This window comes from Colletotrichum phormii, assembly GCF_030913505.1.
Source record: "Colletotrichum phormii strain CBS 102054 chromosome Unknown BDP81scaffold_8, whole genome shotgun sequence".
Classification (NCBI taxonomy): domain Eukaryota; kingdom Fungi; phylum Ascomycota; class Sordariomycetes; order Glomerellales; family Glomerellaceae; genus Colletotrichum; species Colletotrichum phormii.
This window is the reverse complement of record NW_026851450.1, coordinates 748,864-772,172: the sequence shown is the minus strand read 5'-3', so window position 1 is coordinate 772,172 and position 23,309 is coordinate 748,864. Positions and strand designations below refer to the sequence as shown.

The window sequence follows — 23,309 nt, the reverse complement described above, 5'->3', positions numbered from 1 at the left end:
GTCGTCGGCAAGGGATATTGGATGGATTCTGGGTTGATATGAACGGCCGCGAGCGATAGCACGGGCTGCGGATGGCGTGTTGATTCGTCTAGAACGTTGAGCAATTTGCAAGGCCAAGGAGCGGTCTGGTTCTTCTCAATCTTATTGCGCCTGTTTTAAGCGGCTTCGCAATCAAGGGTCTGAGGTCAAGGGCTGGCTGAGATCGCTACGAGAAAAAGCGGACACGAATTGTGGCGGTTGGCGATGCTTGTCACTCTTTATCCCAGTCGGAGAATCATGGGTCAAGGGATCTGCTTGCTCTGAGTTGTCCTCCCGGGCTGATGCCGATCACCACTTTTATGGGAAGTGAATTTGCGGGCATAGGATAGCTATTCGGGAGATGCGCGCGCACGAGCTCGGGGACCGAAAGCTTGAATGTCGAAGCTGACAATCCGTTCGAGCAACGCCATCCGTTGTTGCTGGTACGCGGGAGAGCATGACGACATGCTGGCAAGTTTTCTAGACGTGTACGTGTACGGATACTGCGATGGTAGAGCAACTGGAGTGCTAACCAGCTTCGATCGTTTAATGCCGATCGAGTTTTCGACCAGCCTAGAATTTTTGAAAGGTCGCTGGAGCCTATGGATTTACTGGCACAGCCACTGCAGAGCTGCGATGAACTGCGGCTTGCCAACGGATGAACCTGCTTTTCTTAGTGACTGTCACTGCCAAGTGCCAAAAGACGATGAAGAGTCGTGTGGCTATTTCGGGAGCCCAACACCATCAAATTGGAGAAAACTTTTTCGGTGGCTGCAACCACAATGGGCGAAAAGTGTGCTTGGTACCTGCATTCAGCATTCTTTCGACGGCGAGCAATGTATCGTCCGCTACCAATGGAATGGGTGATGGCGGCGGTGGCAAACGGCTTCAGGGCGCACGAGAGAAAACGGACAGGCGGGAAGTCTCAAGAGGGTAAGCCGGAGAGTGACGTGGTGATCATTTCGGGCTGGTTTGCTGTGCGTCGCACTGCATCGGAACCCTTTTGGCACTAAGGCAGCTAGAGACGTGGGAGAAAGAGAGATTTTCAGGAGGGTCGGAATTCCAAGGACGCTTGAAGTCGTTATCGCCGTAATGGTGGTGAGTTGAGATAAGGCATGTCTCAAAGCGTCAAATGCTGCGTGAGACCGTAAGGTATTCGTAGTCTGTCGTGTCTGTACGGATAAATTAGTCTGTTCAGTGCTGAAACGGCTCAAGATTGGACGACAGCCTGTGAACTGCGGCGAGCAGCACTAAGTGTACTTGGTACTGCTGGAGCATCAATGGTTGGTGAGACCCCCTGTGGGCGCCCAGCATTTGTCGTGTCTGATATTCTGTTGTAACTGCAGTCATCTGTCTCTTGACCCATCTGCGAGTGATGCATGACTCCATGATACCATCAATGGGACCGACCGACTGACTTGCTGGCTGTACGGAGTACGGGGTAGGAAGCTTGACAAGATGGCCCTGCGGAGTTCAGACTTGCAGTCCAGAATCCAGAGTCCAGACCGACTCAACGATCCGGGGAGAGAGCAGAAATTCTGAAAACTCTTCTGGATGTTCTGGAGCCCAGGACATTGCGGACAAGGGGGTTGCGGCGACGACGCCATGGATCATTGGAAGTGAACGAGGTTGGGCTCCGTGTCTGAAGATTCGACAGACTGTCGGTCGTGGGCCAAAACCAGCGACGTCGGACAGTGACGGCACCGGGCGTTGGAAACAGTGAACTTGCAGAGATTCGGGGGACGGTGGGCCGAGCTGAGGGTTAGGGGCTCAGCGGCCGGGTCTTGGAGTCTTGGCAGGGGAAAAAAACGGGCAAGAGGACCCGTTTTGCCGTCGTCGAATGCGGAACATGGAAGGACCAGGAAAGACGCCGTGTGACGTCAGCCGTGGCGGGTGGGGCCACTTAGCCATTATCGAGAGTGGGGGTCCACCACATTAGACGCAGCGGGAGGAAAGTGCACCCACGCACCCCACCCACGCACCCCACCCACGCATGTCGCACCTGCACCCGACCGTCTGTCCATTCAAATCGCAATTTAAACGAGAAGGAGCGTGTTTCTGTTGGAGATGACCCGACGCGAGGAAGGAGCCGACAATGAGAAGCTTGAGCCTGAGAGTGAAAGGAGCCTAAGGAGTCGTTCTTTGCGGTCCACCCAGCTGAATGACCTGAGGCACATTAACCCCTTTCATTGGTAGGCGAATTATGCAGCCCGGAATCCGAGGTGGACTGGTTGGTTGATTGCATACGTGTTGATGCAACACGGCGGGTGATGGCCACTTTTTGCATCAAAAGCTCGAGTAAGCCATCCGCTGATTAGCCGCTGTAGACACGCAGGCACGGCAGGATTGCCAGACGAGCACGACAGAATCAGATCAGGGCAAACATCAGAGACTCGAGAGGCTGTTCATGCTGCTGCCAAGACACACAGGCTCTGCCATGGTTTCCGCTCGTGGAATGGATTTGCGGTAGTCCCTCGTATCGAGACCACTTTGGCCCGGCCTTAGTCTCTTTTCTGCCGTTGGCAGTTGTTCTCCCGCGCTTCGGGCTTCTGCTATACACCGTCGTCCTAAGGTCTTTGGTGCCAAGTATCTTGCAGTGTGCACACCTCGAGCGGCAGACGTGTACTAAGGTGGTCGCTGGTGAGAGCATCTGTCGTCACTGGCTGGTGCTGGCACTGGTGACACACTGGTGTCTGGTCTCTTCGGCCCTTTCCACCTAGATTGGCGACAGGCACGCACTACAGCCATCGGACGCTATTTCTGTTGAGGGTGGCTTGCAGACTGAATGCTGCTAAAGACCTTACTTAAGGCACTTGGTGGTAGGTATTCGCACGGCAGTCAAGTGCAGCAAGGGACGCCGTGCGCGAAAGATGGCGGCCATGTGCGAATGTGATGGTGTTTGAGCCCGCCCACCCGTATTCATGCTCCTCCCCTGGCGTGTAAGTATGCCGGTATGGCATGGCGATTCGGGCGGCAGCGTGTGTGATCTGCGACTGTCTGTTCGCGGGATCGGGAGAGACAGTTCAGTCAGTTGGTGGCGTCGGTTCGTTGCGACGTAGCGGAGAGCCTCACTATGCGACTGTGTCTCGGTGTCTCAGACAGCGGCCACCACCCGGGCCAGGGATGAGGCGTGCGGATGGACAGGCAATACCGTGGTGGAAAGGTACCAGAAGAATCGCGATAACGGGCGATCGTGGGTTCGACGCAGTGGGGGTCCCCCAGCGGGTTGCGCTCTGGTATGGATTCGTAGTCTTTGGTGTATCCGTAGATTCTCCCCATCACCAGCAATCTGCCATTCGAACGGAGGGTTGGAGACAATGTGAAGCTCTGAACAAGACCCATTGTTGGTATGGGGTTCGGTCACATGTGGTTCGTGTCTAAAGAGGGCATCTGATTCGCATCGTCTGTTCCCCATGCGCATTAGCGGTGATGAATACCTATGGGGACAATGACGAAGAGGACAGTCTGTAAACGATAACGACGCAGGCGCTAGCCGCCATCCAGTTTAGAGCTGCCGCGGACCGACGACGAGTATTCGGCGCAAGGGGCGTGATGCGAACGGATGAAGGCCAAGACCTTGCAGTGCGGTGAATCGATCGATGGGTGATGCTGCTATCCGCAGCTTGCAGTGCACAACAGTGAACACTATGCAGTGCAGTATGTAGTTGCCGTGCTGCAAAACACAAAGTTTCGGTCAAGAGCGAAGTGGAAAGCCAATGGAGCTCTGAATTTCTGGATTAATTGCAATGTTGCAGCGAGAAAACTAACCATGGCCTTATCGCCCACTGCGGTGCTTCCGAGTAATCAACTTGACGGAGGAGATATTCAGGGTCCCCCCTTCCCCCTTTGTGCCTTCCGTCTGCAATTCCTAGCATGCGGCAGGAACCGAGTGGGTGTTGGGAAGGAAGGTAACACAGAACTTCAAAGTTCGGGGACCTTCAGTTCCTGGATTTCTTAGCCCTTGGAAACCACCAAAATCCGTATTCACTACTACAGTAAGAACAAAGCGAGATGGGAAGGCATGGAGGGTTTCGATCTTTGGAAAACAGCAGCATCCTAGTGACAGTGGCATTCGGGATTCTAAGGTTTTCAGGTTCACGCCTTCCATTCCCTGCGCGGCTCTCCTGTCAGATAGCACGGACCCGGTTTTGAGCCCAGTGCCAGCCAGCATATCGCCGTCGCATTCGCTGCCAGTGCCACCCCCCACTTTTGCAGCTTTGTCCAAGCTCCCAGGAAATGTCACTGGGAAAAAAAACATGAACTGCTCCTTCGGATTTCATTTTAAGGCACGTATCCTCGTCCCTAAGGAATCTTACTCACTGCCAACCCGGTCATGTAGATGTTAGGTACTCGCACGATATGCCTTGAGAAGCAAACGCAAGACAAACAGCCATAGAGACTGAAGAGCGAGAGCAGTGTCATGACCAGATTGATGGCCCCAACATCAACATCCAGGTCCATGGCCCACGCCCAGCTAAAAATGGAGACCCAATTTTTGAATGTTAATGACGAGCAAGCCCCCCCCAAGCAAGATCATCGCGCGTCGCCCCCATTCTTTTTCACTGGGCACCGACGTGGCGCCGCGGGTCGAAGCAGCGATTCACAAGCGCCACCACTGGTCAACATGAACAAGGCTCGGACGTGCAGATAGAATTCTGGAGACAATTCTTGGAACTCTTGGGACCTTGTCGCCGTTGCTGCCGTCAAATTCTTGGTTTCCACCCGTCCCTCTATACTTCATTGAGCTCAAACACTACCCCCGGGGACCCCTCGCGCCCTCCAATGCCAGAGGGGAAACAGAGATCCAATTTTACTACACGAGTCCCTGTTTCTCTAAAATGACCGAGAGACTGGGGGAGTCGGGGAGTCGGGGAGTGAAGCAGTACCCATATCTCTGCTCCCATTGCCTCCAGAGCTCTCATCCATGAGCATTGGATAAGAAAAAAAGAGTCCAGACTTGAGCGACTGCTTGCTGATTAACAACACTACGGAGTACGAGCACATGGAAGTGCTTTGTGCCTGCCACTTCTGCTGATTGCCTATTTGGTCTCGCCCCCTTGCTCTTTCCCTGTTCACTTATTCCATCCGAAGGGGTACGGATATACTTGGTGACTTCCATCGAAGCTTTCCCATTGAGAAAAGAAGGGAAGGTGCACCTCCCAAGAAATATTTCATCCAGCCCACCTCCCCCCTTGACCTTCCAACAAGAGCTCCTTCCCCAGCTTTACCTGTCTTCAAGGTACAATTCACCCACGGGGAAACGGGAAAGGTACCAATTATCGACTTGATTCTTCTTGGCTGAAGAGTCGACTCGACCTTCCTCCTCGCTCCTGCACATCTCCATCGCGGTTCTTGCCGGTGGTCATAGCTACTTCCACCCGGAACACACCGCGGAGTATTTGCGCCTTTGTCACCACCGACCGGCGGCAACTCTCCCTCACCGAGAAAAACAGCGGAACGACCCGACCGCGAACGCCAATCGCGATTTTACATCACCTTACTGGCATTCTTTTTGCCTCTGACGGCATTTATCGGGCCTATTCGCCTTTACCTGCACAAAGTAGGAGGGAGGATATCTTGCTCCCTCTTAAATCAAAGCGACCGCAACTTTTACCTTGGGTACATCCCATTTCACTCGTTCACTTACACCACATAATCCTGCCCATCTCAACCGACGGCCCCTCGCGGCCCCATCATCCCGCCCATCATGACGACGCCAACGAATAATCGCGATCGCGCCAATTCGGACGAAAATGAGAAGCATTCTCAGCATACGGACGATAGTCTCCAGACCGCAACTGATCCCAATTCTCAACCAACACACCCGGAAAAGTTGACGAGATTAAACACCGACAACCACCTTCATATCCCCCAAGAGACACATGCCGGACCAATGTCTCCGCAAGATTCACGAGAACAGGCCTCGCGCCTCAACGACGACTTGGAGCTGTTGCGCGCCGAGCGCCTTGTTTCCAACCAAGAACATGACATTTCCCAGCAGCGTTCTCGCCAGGGTAGGACCCGCGAGATGGAACCCGAGGATGTCTTCGCTACCAACGGCCCAAACAATGCCGATATTGGCAAGGGGCCGCCCGAGAAGAAGGCTGGTGCCTTTGCATTCAAACTGTGGAAGTGGTTGAGGAAGTTCCCGCGCGTTTTCCGGTACTTGGTTTACTTGATTCCCGGTGCCGCGCTCCTTCTCATTCCAGTTCTTATCGGTCACTTCGCCGTTGACGCCGAAAGCGCCACCGTCGGCGGTGCTTACGGCGTCTACCTCACTTGGTTCGGAATCTGGCTCGAGGTTGTCTGGTGCTCATTGTGGGCTACGCGCATGGTTACCAGCTTCATGCCTCTCACCTTTGGCGGTATTGCCATTGTCATGGGCTCTTCGAACCACAAGAAGTGGAAGGACATTGGCCAGGGTCTCGAGCTGCACACTGCCCTCTTCATGTGGATGCTTGCCATTCTGTGTTCCTACTCACCGATCCTCGATGACCATCGCGTTCTCCCCGACGGATTCAACCCGGATACAGACACGAAGCCCGACCTCAAATGGGTTGATATCGTCCAGAAAGTCATTATCGCCTTCTTGGTCCTGGCTGGTTTGAACTGGGCCGAGAAGATCTGCATCCAGTGGATTGCCACTTCTTTCCATCAGCGCACATACGTCCAGCGAATCGAGACGAACAAGAGCGACATCGACCATCTGGTGCACTTATACGAGCACTCCAAGATGCGAATCAACCGCGAGGACTCCATTTGGCTCACGACTGAGAACGGCAACAGATCAGGCGCCCGTACCCCAATGGGTGTCGTTGGAAAGAATGTTCGCACCGCCTTCAACAAGGCCGGTGGCGTTGCGGCTCGCGTTGGAAACGACTTCATAGGACGAAAGGTCGCCTTCAACCACGCCCGCAAGATCACCTACGAGATGTTGCGCAACACAGGTTCTGCCCATTCTCTCGCCCGCCTCATCTTCCGCAGTCTTGCCAAGGATGGCCAGGAAACCATCTACCTTGAAGACATGCAGTCCGCCTTTAAGACCACCGAAGAGGCTGAACATGCCTTTAGCATTTTCGACAAGGATCTCAATGGTGACATTTCCATGGAAGAGATGGAACTCACTTGCAACGAAATTCACCTCGAGCGCAAGGCCATCGCTGCCTCGTTGAAGGATCTCGATTCCGTCATCAAGAAGCTCGACAAGGTCTTCCTCGTCGTCATTGTCATCATCGCCATCATCGTCTTTATCTCCATTCTCTCGGGCTCTGCTGCCGCTGGCCTCGCATCTGCCGGATCCAGTTTCCTGGGTCTCGCATGGTTGCTCCAGGCTAGCGCTCAAGAGTTCCTGCAATCCATCATCTTCGTATTCGTCAAACACCCGTTCGATGTCGGTGACCGAGTCACTGTCTACGGCAACACTGGTACCACGGGAACTGGTGACGATTACTACGTTACGGAAATCTCCCTGCTCTACACCGAGTTCAAGAAGATGGAAGGTCACATCGTACAGGCACCCAACAGCGTACTCAACACTCTGTTCATCCTTAATCAGCGTCGTTCCGCTGGCCTAGCCGACCCCATCGAGCTTAAGCTTGGTTTCGGCACTGATCCGGAGCTCATTGAAGAGCTCAAGTCCCGCATGCTCAACTTCTGCCTCGAACACAAGCGCGACTACCAACCTCGCATCATTACCGAAGTCCGCACTCTCAACGAGGTTCAATCTTTCACCATGAACTTGATCTTCTTCCACAAGTCCAACTTCCAGAACGAGCTGCTCCGTCTCCAAAGACACAACAAGTTCGCCGCCCAGCTCATGGCCGAGGTTCGCGCTGTCGGTCTCCAGGGCCCTTGGCAGGTGCAACCCGGTGGTTCCCGCAACACCCCCTTCTACTGGGCAGGCGGCGCTCCTCCTTCGTACGACTCTTCAAAGAATGGTGGTCCCAGTGGCATCGAACCTGCGACGCCTGGCGGCGACGCTCACTCCATTCACTCCACTACTCAGTCTACTGCGGCGGGTACTGCCGTGGCCACTCGTGCTCGCGCCGATTCCCGCACTGGTATGACACCTTTCATCGATAACAACTGGAGCGACTTTCAGGACGTGTTTGAGGCTCGCAAAGAGGTCCACCAACCGCACGTCGCTCGTCTCCACAGTATCCGCGAACGATCCGATCTCGAACGGCCGGAAAGCGCGACTTCAGGCGCCGCAGCCTCGAGAGCCAGCCACGATTCTGGGTCTCAGCGCCGACGCTTCTTTGGCCGGCCCCGGAGTTCAAGCCGAACCAAAACCGGCGACATCGTTTAGGCCAACGCATCGACGATGAGAATCCCTTATTCGACAGAACAAAAGTCTTTTCCCATGCCCTCAAGCTTGGGGGCCCTTACACTCTTTTCATAATGCGATATATGTAATCAGCGAAGCGAAAGAAGCCACAGAGATAGAGAAGATTGAGGGAGATGTGCATGATCACCATTGCGTATTGAAGGACTTGGGTAGAATGCCCGAGTATCTGTCGCAAGGTGTCGACGGAGTTCATTTCAGAGAAAATGGCATCAGGAGCGAAAAGACGCTTTTGGACAGACAGAAATCGGGGTAAAATACCCAAATAGAAATCTCGATTCCTAATTCGTATCATTGTTCTTCCCATTGTCGCCTTTCTCGATGGTTTTCGGTTGGTTTTCGGTTGCTCATCTTATAATTGCTGATCCCATCGTAGTTCCTGTTGTCACAAGCCAGTCCGGGACCGACTGGACTAACAGGGCTTTTTGAAAATATGCAGCCTTTGCGGGGGGCCCAGCGGCACAGTTCGAGAGGCGCGCCAGACGTCTCACCTTCTATGCTTCCCAACACTACACTCTTTTCCCTCTCTTTGTCTCTCTTTCTCTTCGTCATATGCAATACCAGCGACCATGTACTCTCCTCCCGAAGAGATCGAGGCTGCCCTCAAGGCCTACCGCTCTCGCATCTCGGAACGCAACCGTCGTTTCGTCGAGGTTTATAGTATGTCTGTTCTGTGAAAGTAAGTAGTCACGTTGCCATGGCTAGCCACAAACGTCCTAACTTTGTGCCCCTTAGTATTTCTAGTCGCTGACGCGGAGCCAGAAGAAGGCGATTTGGAAGACGACGAAGACATTAGCGATCTCCGTCTCGAGGCCATGCATCCCATTTTCGACGTGAGTCTTTCCTCGTTCGTCTCCACGCCGCGTGAGATCCTCACGCGCTGGGACGAGCTCTGTGTCGTATACGACCTACAGGGCACGAGCCCCGCTGGCCGGAACCCTTCCGAGGAAGATGTAGCTCTCAACGAGGCTTGGGTTTCCCTCCTGGAGGAATATCTGAAGAAGAGGTGCAAAGAGGATGTTAGAGAGACTTTGAGGTTTCCTGAGGAGTTTTGTGATTTAGCGAGATATGTGGATAACCTCGCTGGCCCGGGGTTGACGGAGGTCAAGTCGAGGTACCAGGCCGGCTTTTTAGTTGGACGGTATTCTGATTCTCCGGCCCTAGCTGAGCAGGGCGCTGCTGAGATGGTCAAGACGCCTGAGTGGTTTAGTGAGTATATAGATTGCAGGTGGGAGTGTGCTGCTGGATGGGATGCGGGGTGTGGGATTAGTCCCTCGTTCTATGTCGTCTACTGTCGGAGGAGAATCTATAATGTGCCCCAGCTCTTCGGGACCGTCCTCCCCCGGAATGCAATGCCTGGTTATCCGGAATAGACGCGACGGCTTTCCCGGCAAAAGATGCACCTCCGATAGTGCCAAGGATATATCAACATACCTTAATTTTAAGAATCGGCTTTACCTGCCATTTTCAACTGCACAAACCCGAGCTTGCGGATAAGGTTTTGGTTCTCCTGTCCCCAAGGCTTTGTTTTTTCGGCTAAGCGGGAAAGTCGGCATGGCGGATGGATATCGTGCGGGAACCCGGAAGGCAAATATTCGCAAATTAGCAGTGAGAACAGGCAGACCTTTGGGGACCTCGATTTCCCTGTCTGAATTTGTATCATGCCAACTAAGAAGCTGTGTCTTGGCTGAGTAGTCCGTTGACCAGATTCACTCCCTACTTAATCAACATGAACCTCTAGGTCAGAAGCTCAATTCTCCAACGATCTTCCGCCGGAGCGGGGCCGCGAAGGTATAAAGCCCGGGATGGGAGGCCCGGAGAAGTCTAAAATGGCAACTTAGATTAAATAGTCCCCAGGGATTGGCTTGCCTCAACTTCTCACAACATGGCCGCCAAGCTTTTCACGCTCTATTTCTTGGGGCTTCGGGCAGTTTCTCAGGGGAAGACCCATGGCAAACCCGTCTAAATGGGCAATTCTATAAGGAATCAGATGATTCGACTTGTTACCTAAATAGCCAAGACACGGAGCTCTGTACAGATGTGGACGTTCGGGCCCTCGGGGTAATGAAGAAGGAGGTCTTGTCTAAGCGGATCTTCTTCAGGAATACGCATAGTGTCCCTAATTAAGGGCAGGTATAGCATAAGTTGACGATGGCGTCAATGGCTGTTGTGACCTCTCGATGTTCCTAGTCGTTCCTTGATCCTTTCTCGCCCGTCGTTCCTTTGTGTTACCTACGCAAGGGGCATTCCACTCGTTTCTTTCGCGCCCGCACATCCTCCTCACCGATTCTGATCATTTCAAGTGATACCTCGATCTCTTTAGTCACTCATTTCCAAAATCAAGAAGCTTCTTCTAAGTGGAAATAAAATCATGGCGAAAATACTCCTCTGTCTAGCTGCCCTACTCACGGCAGCATCAACTACATCTGCAACCTGAACCAACCCCTCAATCCGCACACCATGGACCGCCCTATCGGAAGACGAAAAAGCAAGCTACGTGAACTCAACGCTGTGCCTGATGGACCCCTCCCAAGCACCAGCCAAAGTCGGAAGCTGGGGCGCAACGAGCCGTTGGGAAGAGTTGGTTGTTGCGCATATTGCGCAGGTTCGGTATATCCACACAGTGTTACGTGATACACTCAAAAGCTTCAAGACCATCGTGATGCCTGTTCGACTCCGCATCAGAAAACAATGGTTTGAACTCAAAGGTGCTCTATGGAACTAATCGATTGACTCCAAAATAGGGCGCCTTGTTCCCCTGGCATAGATGGTACACCAAAATCCACGAAGACCTCCTCCGCAACGAATGCGGCTACACCGGCCCATACCCGTACGTCAACCTTCCCCTCCTCTCCCATTCCCTCAAGAACCTCAAATCCCAAACCTAAACAACTTACACCTAATCCAGCTACTGGGACGAACAAGCAGACCAACCCCTCTACCCAATCCAAAACGCCTCCGTCTGAGACACCGCATCGTCCACCAAAGCCTTCGGCACAGAGAGAACCGACGCCTCAAATTGCATTCTCGACGGCGCCTTTGCGGACTACCGCGTCCGCTTCAACACACAGTTCGAACGCGATGCGCCAGACGGAGGCGGCGTCTGTCTCACGCGCGCGCTAAACCAGACGGCTTTCGATACGGTTTCCCAACTCACTGTCGTGGAGCCCTGTATGGCGCTTGACAAAGGTGATGATTACGCCGAGATGTTGGGGTGTCTGGGAAACACGCCGCATAGTGGTGGACACCTAGGCGTCGGTGGCATCGTGAGTTTTCTCTCCCCCTTCAGCTTCTACCTCGATCTCCAACTTTCCTACTCCCCCAACACCGAGCTACTAGAAAGAGTTGCTCTCAACAAGAAGAACCATCGAAATCAAGACTAACCATCACAGATGCGCCACCACGCGCGCTCCCCAGCGGACCCAATCTTCTACCTCCACCACACAAACTTCGACCGCCTCTGGTGGGAATGGCAGACTTCCTCCCCCGGAAGACTCTACGCAATGGGCGGCCCCAACGTCGCGGCAAACCAGATCTTTCTCGACGCGCAACCAAAAGTTCTGCCGGAGGACATGTTCCTCCCGTACTTCGGTGACGGGGGTGGCAATGTCACGACGCTGGAGCATGTTTTGTGGATGCCTGGGTTGGCGGAGAATATTACGATCAAGGACACGATGGACATTCGCGGGGATAAGATGTGTTTCGAGTATGTTTGAATCGGGGTGAAATCAACGAAGTTACCGCGTTGGGAATGAGGAGATTTCGATATCACAGGAGTCGAAGTTCCGGACCCATGAAAGGGCACGTCCCCATAATGCCTCGGCAGCTGAGAGAGAATAGAGCAGAAAGACAGCCAAGGCATCACTATGTAGGAAAGCTAATGAATGATGCTGTTGACAGTTGAAGATGGGACATTTGATATGATGCTTGATTTGAGGTCTACAAGATACATGAGACCTTCATAACCCTACTGCAAAGTCGCCGTTAAAAGAAATGTAATGGACGGTCATCTGAAGGTTGTTTGATCAACCGCCCCTCCCAATATCTCTTATGGTTTCCATCAACCCCTGTCTTCGACAAGCAGATTTCGAGCTCAAGCTGAAGCTGTACACGACATAAACTTGAACCCATCCATATCAATACAACAGCAGAACATAACATCATTACCAGAAACTCCAAGTAATAATGCCGTTACCAACAGAGCGTAGCAAAGGTACAGTTGCTCTCGATAATGACTTCAGAGTACATTGGGTACAGTACATCGAATGCCGAGGCAATAGCCGTGTTGTAGTCGTCGTTGAATTTGGTGGCGTTGCACTCGCTGCAGTGAATTCCCATACCGGGCTCCGGCCACTTTATCTCGTACCCAATGAAGCCCTTGAGCTCTCCAGTGGCCATGTCGTATGCCGTGAGATTGAAGGTTGAAGGAAGGGTGAGGGTGTCGTCAGAGGTGTCATTGGCGAAGGGGGCTGGCCCGTGGTTGTAGACGAAGTAGCCATCAGAGCCTGGGACGGTACCCAGGTTTTTAAGGGCGTTGAAGAAGACGGGCAGGAAGTTGAGAGGAGTGGCGTTAGTGCCTTGACAATGGGCCGTGACGGTTGAGTTGAGGCGGTTCGAGAAGGAGTAAGGGCTACAGTAGCCGTCCGTGGTGAAGAGAATGCTGCTCAAGAAATGGGCAATCGTGCCGTACCAGATGGCTGGGCGGGGGCTGACTTCGACCTTGACGCTGAGGGTTCTTGCATCCACAGAGGAGCTGTTGGTACCACCTGTGGAGGCAGTTCCGTTGTCTGTAGGCACCCAGACGCCGGGGAGTCTGGCCCAAGGAGTCGGACCGTTCTCAAGGTGGTTGCAGATGAAAGCTGAGACACAGGTAGAGTTGCCGGAAGCACTCATACTGATAGGGCGTCCACGGTAAGTGTAGCACCAGAGAGTGGTACCGCCATCCTTGGTGCTCATGGCCTTGCCGGCACGCAGGAGCTCCGGAGTGCCGTCTTCGATCCAGGCAGACCAGGTATCGCCGTTGGAAAAGGTTGCAGAGGCACCCTCGTAGTTCCAGGGGTATTTGCCATCGTTGTAAGGCATCTCGACAACCATATCAGGAGGAGCGGGGTCGGTCTCAGCCGGAGTCGACCAGATGGCACCCCTGTACCAGTTCATCTGGCGGGACGTGGACCAGGTCAGGTTCTCCGGGTTGGAACCAATGCCGCAGTCAGCCAGAACCAGATTCTGATCAGCGTTGGTGTGGGCGAGGCGATGCAGATTGAGAGGATTCAGGGAAGACATAGCCGTAAAGGCCTTGAGAGTGCGAGAGAAAGTCATCTTGTTGGGTGAGGAGAACCAAGGTAAAGACGGGGCAAAAGGACAGAACCAAAAAAGAACGAGGTTTGAGGTTTCGAGGTGATGAGGTTGCGGTCCAAGATTTGTGGTGCTGTCGAGGGTGTTGAAGGAGGGTTGGAGGAGAGAAGATGGAGGTGGACGATGGAAGATATGGAGCCAGTGGCAGAGGCAGACGCAGTTCAAGAAGACAGCTGGAAGATGGGAAGGAGACTCAATATGATGAAACTGATTCTTGCCGTTTCTCAATGTTTGAGTCTTGGGGGTTCCTGCCACGGAAAGAGATTGGCACGAGTGCCTGAGACCAACCGTGTAAGTGACCACATTGCGGCTGGGGGGCCAGTTCCCTCACGAAAACAACATCTCAGAGCAAATGAGTGGAAAGGAAAGAGAGACGAAGGCCGTAACGACTGTCCTTGAGTACCTCCTGCCGCAATAGAGAAAGTCTCAACATGGTGATACTTCACATGGAGATGAGACAGTTTCGAAGGTACGATGCAGTTGCTCTCCATCTAGAAAGGGCAAACCAGAGATGCCAGCAATGATCTCGCCCATGACCGGTGTTCCCGGAAGGATCGAGGCCGACACTTACCTTCCACTTCCCCATCTGAACACTCCCATGACAATTCGGCCTTGCATCTGAATGATCTGGTCAGGCAGAAGGTGGCATTCGGGATGAACCTTTCGTTTAAAATCCGGAAACAGTTGATGATGATGATGATGTATTTAACGTCTGGTAACAAAAGGACGTGCCGGGCGCTATGCCGACATGGTCTATGCTAATCTAAACTATGTTACAGGTCCGGAAACAGTTAAAGCTTTTGTAGCACGTGGAGTGCCGGGGAGTGCCTCGTTTGATCACGGGCAGAGCATGGGATGACATTTGCGGATGGAGCTGTGAACAGGGATGGTCCTTGGCGACTGGATGATCTCTCTTTGACGCTGTCCTCATCCTGTCGAATAAGGCCGAATGTTCAAGGTATTGAGCGTTGCTGATAGAATCTGATCAAGACCACGTCGAGCACCTTTCATGCCTACGATGCCGTCGTATTAGGCAGACGTGTGTAAGTTAAAAGTTAATAATCGAGTACTGCGAGGTGCAGAGGTCGAGGAAGATGCACAGTCAGCAAACGTCGTTGTCCAATGAAACGGAGTAGATTGCCGGAGATCAGCCACCACACCACACAGACTCCGCTGAAGCGGTCCGGGGGATGTTACCCAAGCACCGAAGGACCCCGGGCAAGGCCCAATGGACCCCCAAAGACCCCTAAAAATAAAGCCAAGCCGCATTGGGGGTGGAGTGACTTGCACCCTGTACCCAGCAGGGAGCAAATAGTTCGTTGTTGCCTGGACATGTAGTGTAGCTCCCCGCTCCATTCCTCTTTCATCACACGCATCCTCGACCAGAGAGACAACGCCAACGTCCACACGCCCATGCAGCTCAGCCGCACTGCAGCTAGATTCAGTCTAGCCGACTATTGTTGGGCCTATTCGTACCTCTTTCCCTCCGTTTATTACCTTGCCCAGGTGCTATGCCATCGAAGCCATGTCGCAGAAAAACAACGCCTGGCGCCACGTTCGCTCCCATCCTCCCCTTTCTCTTGACGTGACGATGTCGTGTCGCCATCGCGAGCAACCTTGACGCGGCAATGAACCTTCGTAATCCTGTCTGACGACTTGCTCTTCCAAACGCTATTCTCTTCCTCCAACGACAACGGTCTTCCCGCAGTAGGGTCAGTATCAAAGACTCCGAGCATCGGACTTCGCCCGTCCGACACCTCCCAACAGGGCTGTTGGTGTGCCTACCAATCAGATTGCGACCCTACAAGGAATCCTGCAAAGGGAAACCCCCTTCAGAACCTCGAGGCTCTACGACTTCACATCTCCCCGAATCGAGAACGCTTACTGCCTCGGCACCATGGCGGCCCTGCCCACCGGCTGGGAATGGGACTATGATGGCTCCCGCTGGCTCTACCGCTACAGGCCCAACGGCCATGAACAGTTCCACTTCCCGAAAGAGGGCGACGAGTTTCCAGACTTCGTTGACTGCTTTTCGCCAGCCCCCGAGCTTGCCCCCGAAGAGAAACTCGAGAGCCAGCAACAGCTCAAAAGACGAACCACGGCCGATGCCAATCCCACATCCCAGATGCGCGCTACTGGCGGACCCATGTCCGATTTTGGTATGAGTCGAAGTGGCTTCGGAGGGCCCATGGGCAACGACGATGACGATAGTGACGGCTTCTTCTTCCAGCCCGAGAACTTCATGTATCTCGGCCCCGGTGCCTACGACGACATCAGCCCGGAAGCTGATGAGGACGAGCGCGAGGAGGCATTGGGCAAGCCGGGCGTTGGTGAAGGCGGCCGAGGCAGCAGTAATAAGAATCATGCGAGGCTCGATGTTGCCAGTATAAAGTCGGGAGTGTCACCCCTGCAAAGCGAGACCAATACTCCCTCCATCATCAACAGTGTGCCTGTGCGAGGCGCTGAAGCTGTATCAGAGGCACCGGCAGAGATGGTGCTCGCCGAGCAGCCTCTCAACATCAACACTGATACCAGTCCGGACCCCAACCAGACTCTCCCGCCGTCTCCTGGTGTTCCACTCCTCGATTCAGTTGAAAAGCCCCGGCCGGGATATTCAGCAAGTTTCCAGAGACCGCCGTGGGACCCAGTGGGGACCATGGCCGAAATGGCAACCGAGCACACGGCGCCAGCTCACATCGAAACCCATCCTGATCCGGTCGAGATGGCCGACACCGCAGTCTTAGCACCTATCGAGACGAATTTTGCAGATTTGGGCATTGCTGAACTGCCAGAGCGGTCAAGTCCGGCGGAAACAAGGCCGCAGCCGCCAACACAGTCTACTCACGATTTGCTACACCAGACGAACATGAGCGACGCAGCCCTCTATGGCGCTACCTTTGGAACTGGATCGAGGCCTCAGAATTCGTCACCCTCTCGGAAATCTCAAGTTTCACAGGAGTCTCGGCGCGATTCAGCCACAGGAATAACGACTCCTGATCACTCTCTGCCAGAGGTGGTGCCTCAGCCGGCGCCGCAACCAACGCAAGGCCCCTCTCCAGGTGCTGGCGGAAGTGGTTCTTTCACCATTAAGAGGAAGCCTTCCAAGTCGGCGGGTAAGCAGACCCAATACCAACCCTATGTACCTGGGGTAGTCAGCAGCGCACCTTCAGAGCAGTCGAGCACGACTGACTACAAGCGCCGAGAACATCGTAATTCTCTTGCTCGGGATGGGTCATTAATGATGGGACCACGGACCAAGTTTCATCAGACAAGTATGCCCTCTGTTCTCAGGCCTCCTCAGCTACCGCCAAAAGTTCCTATCGATTCGTCTCAAGCCCCAAGCCCTCCTGCCAGTGACCAGAGGGCTCTCAACTCAGCCAGCCAAACTTCAGGTCTCGTCACACAGGGACCCTTGCAACACTTTCCATCGGTGCTGAAACCAGCAAGAGGACAACCACAGAACCGAGCTCAGGAACCGTCACCACCGCAGCCAGCATCTGCCGATATCCCAAGTAAGAAAGAGAAAGGAAAGGAGGTACAATACGCCGCGTTTCAACCGGGTCTCGCAAGTCAAAAGGGACTCCGACCGCAAGGTCCTGACGTTCAACGGCCCGAAACGACGCCTATCCAGTCATCGCAAGACCAGTACCGAATGCTAAGCCAAAATGATCCGTTGCCTGCGACAAACACCCCACCAGCGCCGGCCTTTCTACAGCGTCCGCGGGCACAGAGTGATATTCGCCAACAACCTCTGTCTAATAGTCAACACCGAGCATCGATAGACTGCCCTCTCGATGGCACGCAACGACATGATTCTATACCAGACGGGGGGCGACCTCGGCAGACGTCGTATGCTTCGAGTGAGGTCTCCTCCCTTGGGCCTCCCACGGGCAGCCAGTCGTCCGTTCCTCTCCAAACTCAGTCACCACTAGAGAGCGAGGGAAGACGTCATTCGTCGGGCTTCTTCCATGGGGGGAATTCGAACTCATATTCATCGCAGTCTGGTGCTGGGTTTGGTACCGCAGGATTGAGGACAGCCTCAATTTCTGGCCCCTCTCCTGCATTGACGGCAATGGAGACTGCCCGACAAGCCTACAAGCCTGCGGAGAGCCAAGTTCCTCCAGCTCGACCAGGGAAGGTTCCAGTATCGACAGTGGCCATGCCCCATCCCGATCAGGTCATGGAGTCGCAGACTTTTGGTGAAACCTGGACTCCTTCATCGAATCGCCGACATTCCCTACCATCTAGTAGCATGGCGGATCAAGTGGCACTGCCGGTATCCCAGCAATTACAGCCAGAAAGGTACGAGTTGTCCGATCAGAGCCAAGGCCAAGTACAACCTCACTTCGACTCGGTTCATTGGGAGACAAGCGGTACTAGTGCAGCTGAGGCTGCCCATGACATTTCGAGGCCATTTTCGGTGCATCCTACGGGCATGCAACCAGGACAATCTGGTGGTCTACCTTCAGGACCTAAACCCCCGATCACATCACAGCCATCGTATCCAACCGAGGAAAATCGCCAGTCCGGGAAATTGGCAAGTCGCCCATCTCGTCCCACGGTGACCCTTCCGTCGCAAAACGCACTTGGCCCAATGAGCCCTTGCACGCCTATAAGATCTCCCGGTCATCTACTTCACCCGATTCACGAGCACAATGAGATTTACAATGTGATGAACACTGCTTCTGCTACCTCGGGAGCTGGAGACCCTTCTGACGCTCGAGGGTACATGTATGCTTCTGGACCGAGCCCTCACTTCTCTTCTGCTTCCAATCCAGCCCATTACCCAGTGGCGAACAACCATCCATCGCACCAGTCTCCAGCCAACATTGCAGGTCTACCTCAGTCAAGTCGATTGCGCCCCGGATCAACCCCGCCTGTAATGCAACATTCGGCAAACGGAAAGGAAAAGGGAGGCTGGCTGTCCAAGTTCAAGAAAGGAGGCTCTAGCAAGTCCACTGTCCTTCAAAAGGCGCCGCCGCCACAACAGGGCATTCCAATTCAACAGCCGCTGCAACCCGCACCTCCGCCACAAGGTCTGATGACAAGGAATCCCATGACTGCCGGCGTACCAACAGACCAAAGGGCAGGTGAGCAGGCGACGCCAGTGATGTCTAGACAACCAAACAATGTCCCCAACGTCCAATATACGCCATTTGCCCCACCAAGGAATTCGGCCTCCTCGGATAGCCATGCTGTCGCTCAAAATACTGGCAGTATCCAGCAAGCGCCTATTCGCCAGAATCTCTTGGCTCAAAGTAATGCGTCTCTCGTTGCAGGGCCAATGCCTCAGCCTACTTCTCAAGCCCAACAGCAATATGGCGTTGGTGAACAGGTCCAACAACGTTCAGCCAGTGTGCCACCCGGAAACTTGGCCCTGCCCTCAGGGTCACCGATGGACCAGATTGATAATCTTTCAGACACTGCTTCTGTTTCGACCATGGATGTATCTGAAGCGCAAGCGCAGCCGGTACTGAGGCCGCAGCTTGTCACAGTTGAGAGGCATGTTGCTGTTCAACCGAACCGGGAGCAACCCGCTGTTCAAAGTGCCAGTCACACTGCACAATCAGCCGGCCCGAATGCTGAAGGACGTCCTGACCAGGCACTCGGAGACAGCGAACTTGTTGTTCAGCCTTTGTTCTCGAAGTCTCAAACCCGGACTACCGTCAGCGCAGTCCCTGTTAATCAAGCCCCTGTTTCCCAGAATAAATGGGCCCAAAAGCCTGCTGTGGACTATTCCGGGGACGATTGGGGCGATGATCCATGGGATTATCAGTAGACACGTAGATGAACTTCAGCCAGGCCATGATGGATGGCTCAAATTGACTACGTTAGTCTTTTTTCGGTGGCGAGATTTAGTTGCATGCAGTCCCTAGATACCACATCAGTACCATCTTTTATAATTGAATCAATCATAATGACCACAGAAATCTCCGATGCGAAGAGACATCGCCAATAGCACTGATAGAAGCAGAGTCTAGCTCACATACTCTGGGTTGATTATCTCTCTGTTTTCTGCAAGCATCGCATTCCGAAATCTGGTGTAATATGGGACTATCAGCCTGTCATCCGGTATCGATATCTTATGCATTGCTGTTGGTGATTGGCGTTCAGTCCGGGAGATAGGACGGAGGCCGTGAAGGGTGGTCCGAACATCGTACAATTGTCCGATAGCACCGCACCTGCATATCGCCAAGTGAGGAGGTAATTACCAGTCTCGATTGGTGTTGAATTTTTGATCATCGTATTATTGGAGATATAGGAACCATTGTATCGATTCCTTCGATTGCGCCGAGCTTCCGTCTTCCTACCCCGATCAACCTCGAGGCTTACCTGCCAAGCCCAGATAGACAACGACGTGTCTTGAGAATGCCCACCATGACAGAAAAATTGCAGGAGAAGACCCAGTCCAAAAAGCCAGACTCCGCCGACGCTGCAGTCGATGTGTCACAAGGACACGCAAAGACCACCCGAGACCATAATGACAGCGCCGGGAGGGGCCGTGACATTGCCGCGCACCTTGCCGACCAATTCGCCAATGAGCCGGACTACGATCGGCAAGAGGAAGTCAAGCTACGATGGAAAATTGATCTTCGACTCGTGCCCATCCTATGGCTCAACATCACCCTCCCGGCAATGGACAAAGTTACCCCCTCCACGGGCGCGCTGTACGGGATGCGCGACGACTTGGGCTTGGAGGGAGATCAATATGCCTGGGTGAGTTCAGCATTCTACGCAAGTCCTCCCTCTCCCCCCCTCTAACTCTCAAGATAGCCATTCTAACCTCTAGTCCGCAGTTCGGCTACCTAATCTGGTGCCTCCCCTCCTCCCAAATCCTCCAACGCCTTCCCATCGCAAAATCAATGTGCGCCGTCATGATAGCCTGGGGCATAGTCCTCATCGGCGCAGGGTTTACGCGCTCCTTTGTCCCCATGGTCGTCACGCGCGTCTTACTCGGTGCCCTCGAGGCCCCCGTCGCGCCGGGAAATTTTGTGATTATGACAATGTGGTATACCCGCCAAGAACAGCCCGTCCGCGCGGGGTTATTCTACACGGGCCTTTCAACCATCATCACGGGGACGATGGGCTGGGCTGTGGGGTTTATTCCCGGCGAGAACGCCTGGCGCTCGTTCTTCTGGATTACGGGTGGGATTTCGATCGTGTATGGGGTTGTGGTGGGTGTGTTGTTACCGGATAACCCCGTCTCTGCGGAATTTATCTCGGAGAGGGAGAGGTTTGTGGCCGTGGAGCGGTTGCGTGGTGATCAGCTGGGTATTGAGAACAAGACGTTTTCGAGGCGGCATTTTTGTGAGACGTTGGTTGATCCCAAGACGTGGCTCATGTTTGCTTTCAATGTGTGGGTGTCGATACCCAATGGAGGGTTGACGAACTTTGCGCCGTTGATTGTTAATGGGCTTGGGTTCTCGCCGCAGAGATCGACGTTGTTGATGATGCCTACGGGGGTCGTGCAGACTTTGAGTAGTTATGTTTGTAACTTTGGGGTGTTCTGGTGTGTGAGACGGTTTGGGAAAGGTGTGCAGGCGAGAGGGCTATTTGTGGTTTGCGGATTGCTTGTTGGGATGGTTGCTACTGTTTTTTTGTACACTTTGCCTATTGATAATTATTCGGCAAGGTTGTGGGCTTTGTATTGGTCTTATTTCTATCTTGGGCCGTATATTGGTGAGTCATTTTCTCTTCTGTTTTTGATGTATACATTATCGGAGTCGAGTAATCGCTGGACTAACGAAGGCACGAATTGAGTTGGCTTGGGCATGAATAGTGCCAACACGGCAGGCCACACCAAAAAGGTCACGACGAACGCTATCGTCTTTGTGGCATATTGCATCAGCAACATCGTTGGCCCCCAATTCTTCAAGGCGGCTCAGGCGCCGCTTTATCCCCTCGGCATGGGTGCCATGCTGGTCTCGTACGCTCTGAGCATCTTCACTATGGGGCTTTACATGCTGTACTGTTGGAGCGAGAACCGGAGGAGAGACCGACTGAATATTGCGCGGGGAGGTAGCCGAGTACATTTGGATTCGGACTTCAGAGACTTGACGGACCGGGAGAACGTGCATTTCCGGTATGTTTGGTAGTAGGAAATCGATTAAGCATGCGGAAAGGTGAAAGCTTGCGAATCCACACGATGCTTTGTTGGCTTTCACCAGTGATTCAGCACTGGCGAGTGACAATGAATCCACAAGGACATTGTCTGACTGTTTGAACTACATTCGTTGACAGAATAATCGCCTTTGTTTATTGGCTTATTAGATAGGACCTCGACTATTGTCCAAGGTCATAACCAACAATATGTCTCTTAGTTTCTATGTCATTGTTTTGGGACTGCCAGCTTTGATCTCAACTAATTCAAGTGACTTCCAAAGTCTGCTTCCACGGTTGGGAGACTACATATATGAGATTGAGTCTCCTCAACCCCAATTGCATTACACAACCACCATAATCACAACTCAGCATCTCACCAACAACACAATAACAACGAACAAGGTTCAGTACAACCCGAATCCTACTAACCCACTTAAACACAGATTTGATATCTACTAAGTTGGTACTAGCAATGGCGCAATCAACAGAGTTCCTTGACCGCGCGCAACTTAAATACATCATCACAAATTTCCTCATCGACACTAACAACCGCGACGACGTCGAGGATTGGGAAGATGTAAAAAGAGCCACCATCGAAGCTATGGGAGACATCGTCGTCCAAATTGCCCGGGCGCAAGGGAAGGCACAAGTCGAAGGCAGAGGCGACTCCCCGGAACCGATGGACCTGGACGATGGAGAGGCTGTAAAACAGGAAGGACCAGATTCGGATAGTAGTTCGGATCCAGATGACTTTGTGAGAGACGACATCCCTCCCCAAGGACGTCAGCAACCCAAGAACGCCCCTAGCTCCTCACAACAGCCCTATTCAGGCTCCGACTTTGAGGAGCCTGCTTCGAAGAATCCACGCGGTGGTAAAGGAGCGATCAAGACCAATAAACCCCCTCGGAAGAACGCCAAGGTGCCGACTGACCGTGTCTTAAGCCTAGAGGAACGCAAGACGAACCGATGTGTGTTGGGATGTGGCGTGGGCTACACGACAGCGGATCGCCTCAAGAGAGTAAGTCGATTTTCATTTCCCCTCGATGCCCATTTATTTCTGAGGATAAATCAGCTGACAGTATCCATAGCATTACAAAGACAATCACGCCGGCTGGGAGGAGGCAGTTGTGGCTGCTGGTCAGAACGTCTTTCGAAATCAGCGCAAATACACGAAGCGTGAAACATGAGAGGGGGAATTCGTTTTGGATATGGGAGGTTTGTTATGTGAATGACTTTGCTGATAAGAGTACAGAAAGGGGTTTTTTAGTTTTTGTCTGACTTCAATTTTCAAAATTCAGGGTTTCGGGTGTTGAATACTCATGCGAGGAGAAAGACTGTGATGTCCAAGCAGAGTATTGTGAGCCAAGATTGTGTCAGGGGTGGAGGAAGGGGGGTTGAAATAGTTGATATGTCAGAAAACCCTCAAAAGCTCCCTTCACAATCCTAGTTCCGAACCTGCCTCGCGTAAATAAAAGATCGACGATCCATT

At 53.2% G+C, this 23,309-nt stretch overlaps 7 protein-coding genes across 7 annotated transcripts; 5 read left to right on the top strand and 2 right to left on the bottom strand.

Moving 5' to 3' along the window:
* Positions 1–5,725: 5,725 nt before the first annotated feature.
* Positions 5,726–8,326, top strand: BDP81DRAFT_448800 (mechanosensitive ion channel; the record flags this gene model as incomplete). Its single annotated transcript, XM_060592335.1, has 1 exon — positions 5,726–8,326. One exon carries the CDS (start codon positions 5,726–5,728, stop codon positions 8,324–8,326), a length of 2,601 nt encoding a protein of 866 aa, XP_060446285.1.
* Positions 8,327–8,931: 605 nt separating this feature from the next.
* Positions 8,932–9,735, top strand: BDP81DRAFT_317235 (uncharacterized protein; the record flags this gene model as incomplete). Its single annotated transcript, XM_060584239.1, has 2 exons — positions 8,932–9,030; positions 9,121–9,735. The coding sequence occupies 2 exons, from the start codon at positions 8,932–8,934 to the stop codon at positions 9,733–9,735; spliced, it is 714 nt and encodes a 237-aa protein (XP_060446284.1).
* A 998-nt stretch (positions 9,736–10,733) lies between these two features.
* Positions 10,734–12,078, top strand: BDP81DRAFT_517164 (uncharacterized protein; the record flags this gene model as incomplete). The annotated part of the gene is made up of 6 exons (XM_060595897.1): positions 10,734–10,752; positions 10,843–10,985; positions 11,107–11,192; positions 11,271–11,322; positions 11,365–11,628; positions 11,755–12,078. The coding sequence occupies 6 exons, from the start codon at positions 10,734–10,736 to the stop codon at positions 12,076–12,078; spliced, it is 888 nt and encodes a 295-aa protein (XP_060446283.1).
* A 475-nt stretch (positions 12,079–12,553) lies between these two features.
* Positions 12,554–13,681, bottom strand: BDP81DRAFT_448797 (uncharacterized protein; the record flags this gene model as incomplete). The annotated part of the gene is made up of 1 exon (XM_060592334.1): positions 12,554–13,681. The coding sequence occupies one exon, from the start codon at positions 13,679–13,681 to the stop codon at positions 12,554–12,556; it is 1,128 nt and encodes a 375-aa protein (XP_060446282.1).
* Positions 13,682–15,171: 1,490 nt separating this feature from the next.
* Positions 15,172–19,660, top strand: BDP81DRAFT_425673 (uncharacterized protein). The gene has a single exon (XM_060590244.1). The coding sequence runs from the start codon at positions 15,615–15,617 to the stop codon at positions 19,494–19,496; it is 3,882 nt and encodes a 1,293-aa protein (XP_060446281.1). The 5' UTR covers positions 15,172–15,614; the 3' UTR covers positions 19,497–19,660.
* A 93-nt stretch (positions 19,661–19,753) lies between these two features.
* On the bottom strand, positions 19,754–20,058 carry BDP81DRAFT_425672 (uncharacterized protein). The gene has a single exon (XM_060590243.1). The coding sequence runs from the start codon at positions 19,958–19,960 to the stop codon at positions 19,775–19,777; it is 186 nt and encodes a 61-aa protein (XP_060446280.1). The 5' UTR covers positions 19,961–20,058; the 3' UTR covers positions 19,754–19,774.
* Positions 20,059–20,095: 37 nt separating this feature from the next.
* On the top strand, positions 20,096–21,918 carry BDP81DRAFT_480608 (MFS general substrate transporter; the record flags this gene model as incomplete). Its single annotated transcript, XM_060594933.1, has 4 exons — positions 20,096–20,161; positions 20,261–20,452; positions 20,515–21,397; positions 21,479–21,918. The coding sequence occupies 4 exons, from the start codon at positions 20,096–20,098 to the stop codon at positions 21,811–21,813; spliced, it is 1,476 nt and encodes a 491-aa protein (XP_060446279.1). The 3' UTR covers positions 21,814–21,918.
* Positions 21,919–23,309: the final 1,391 nt, after the last annotated feature.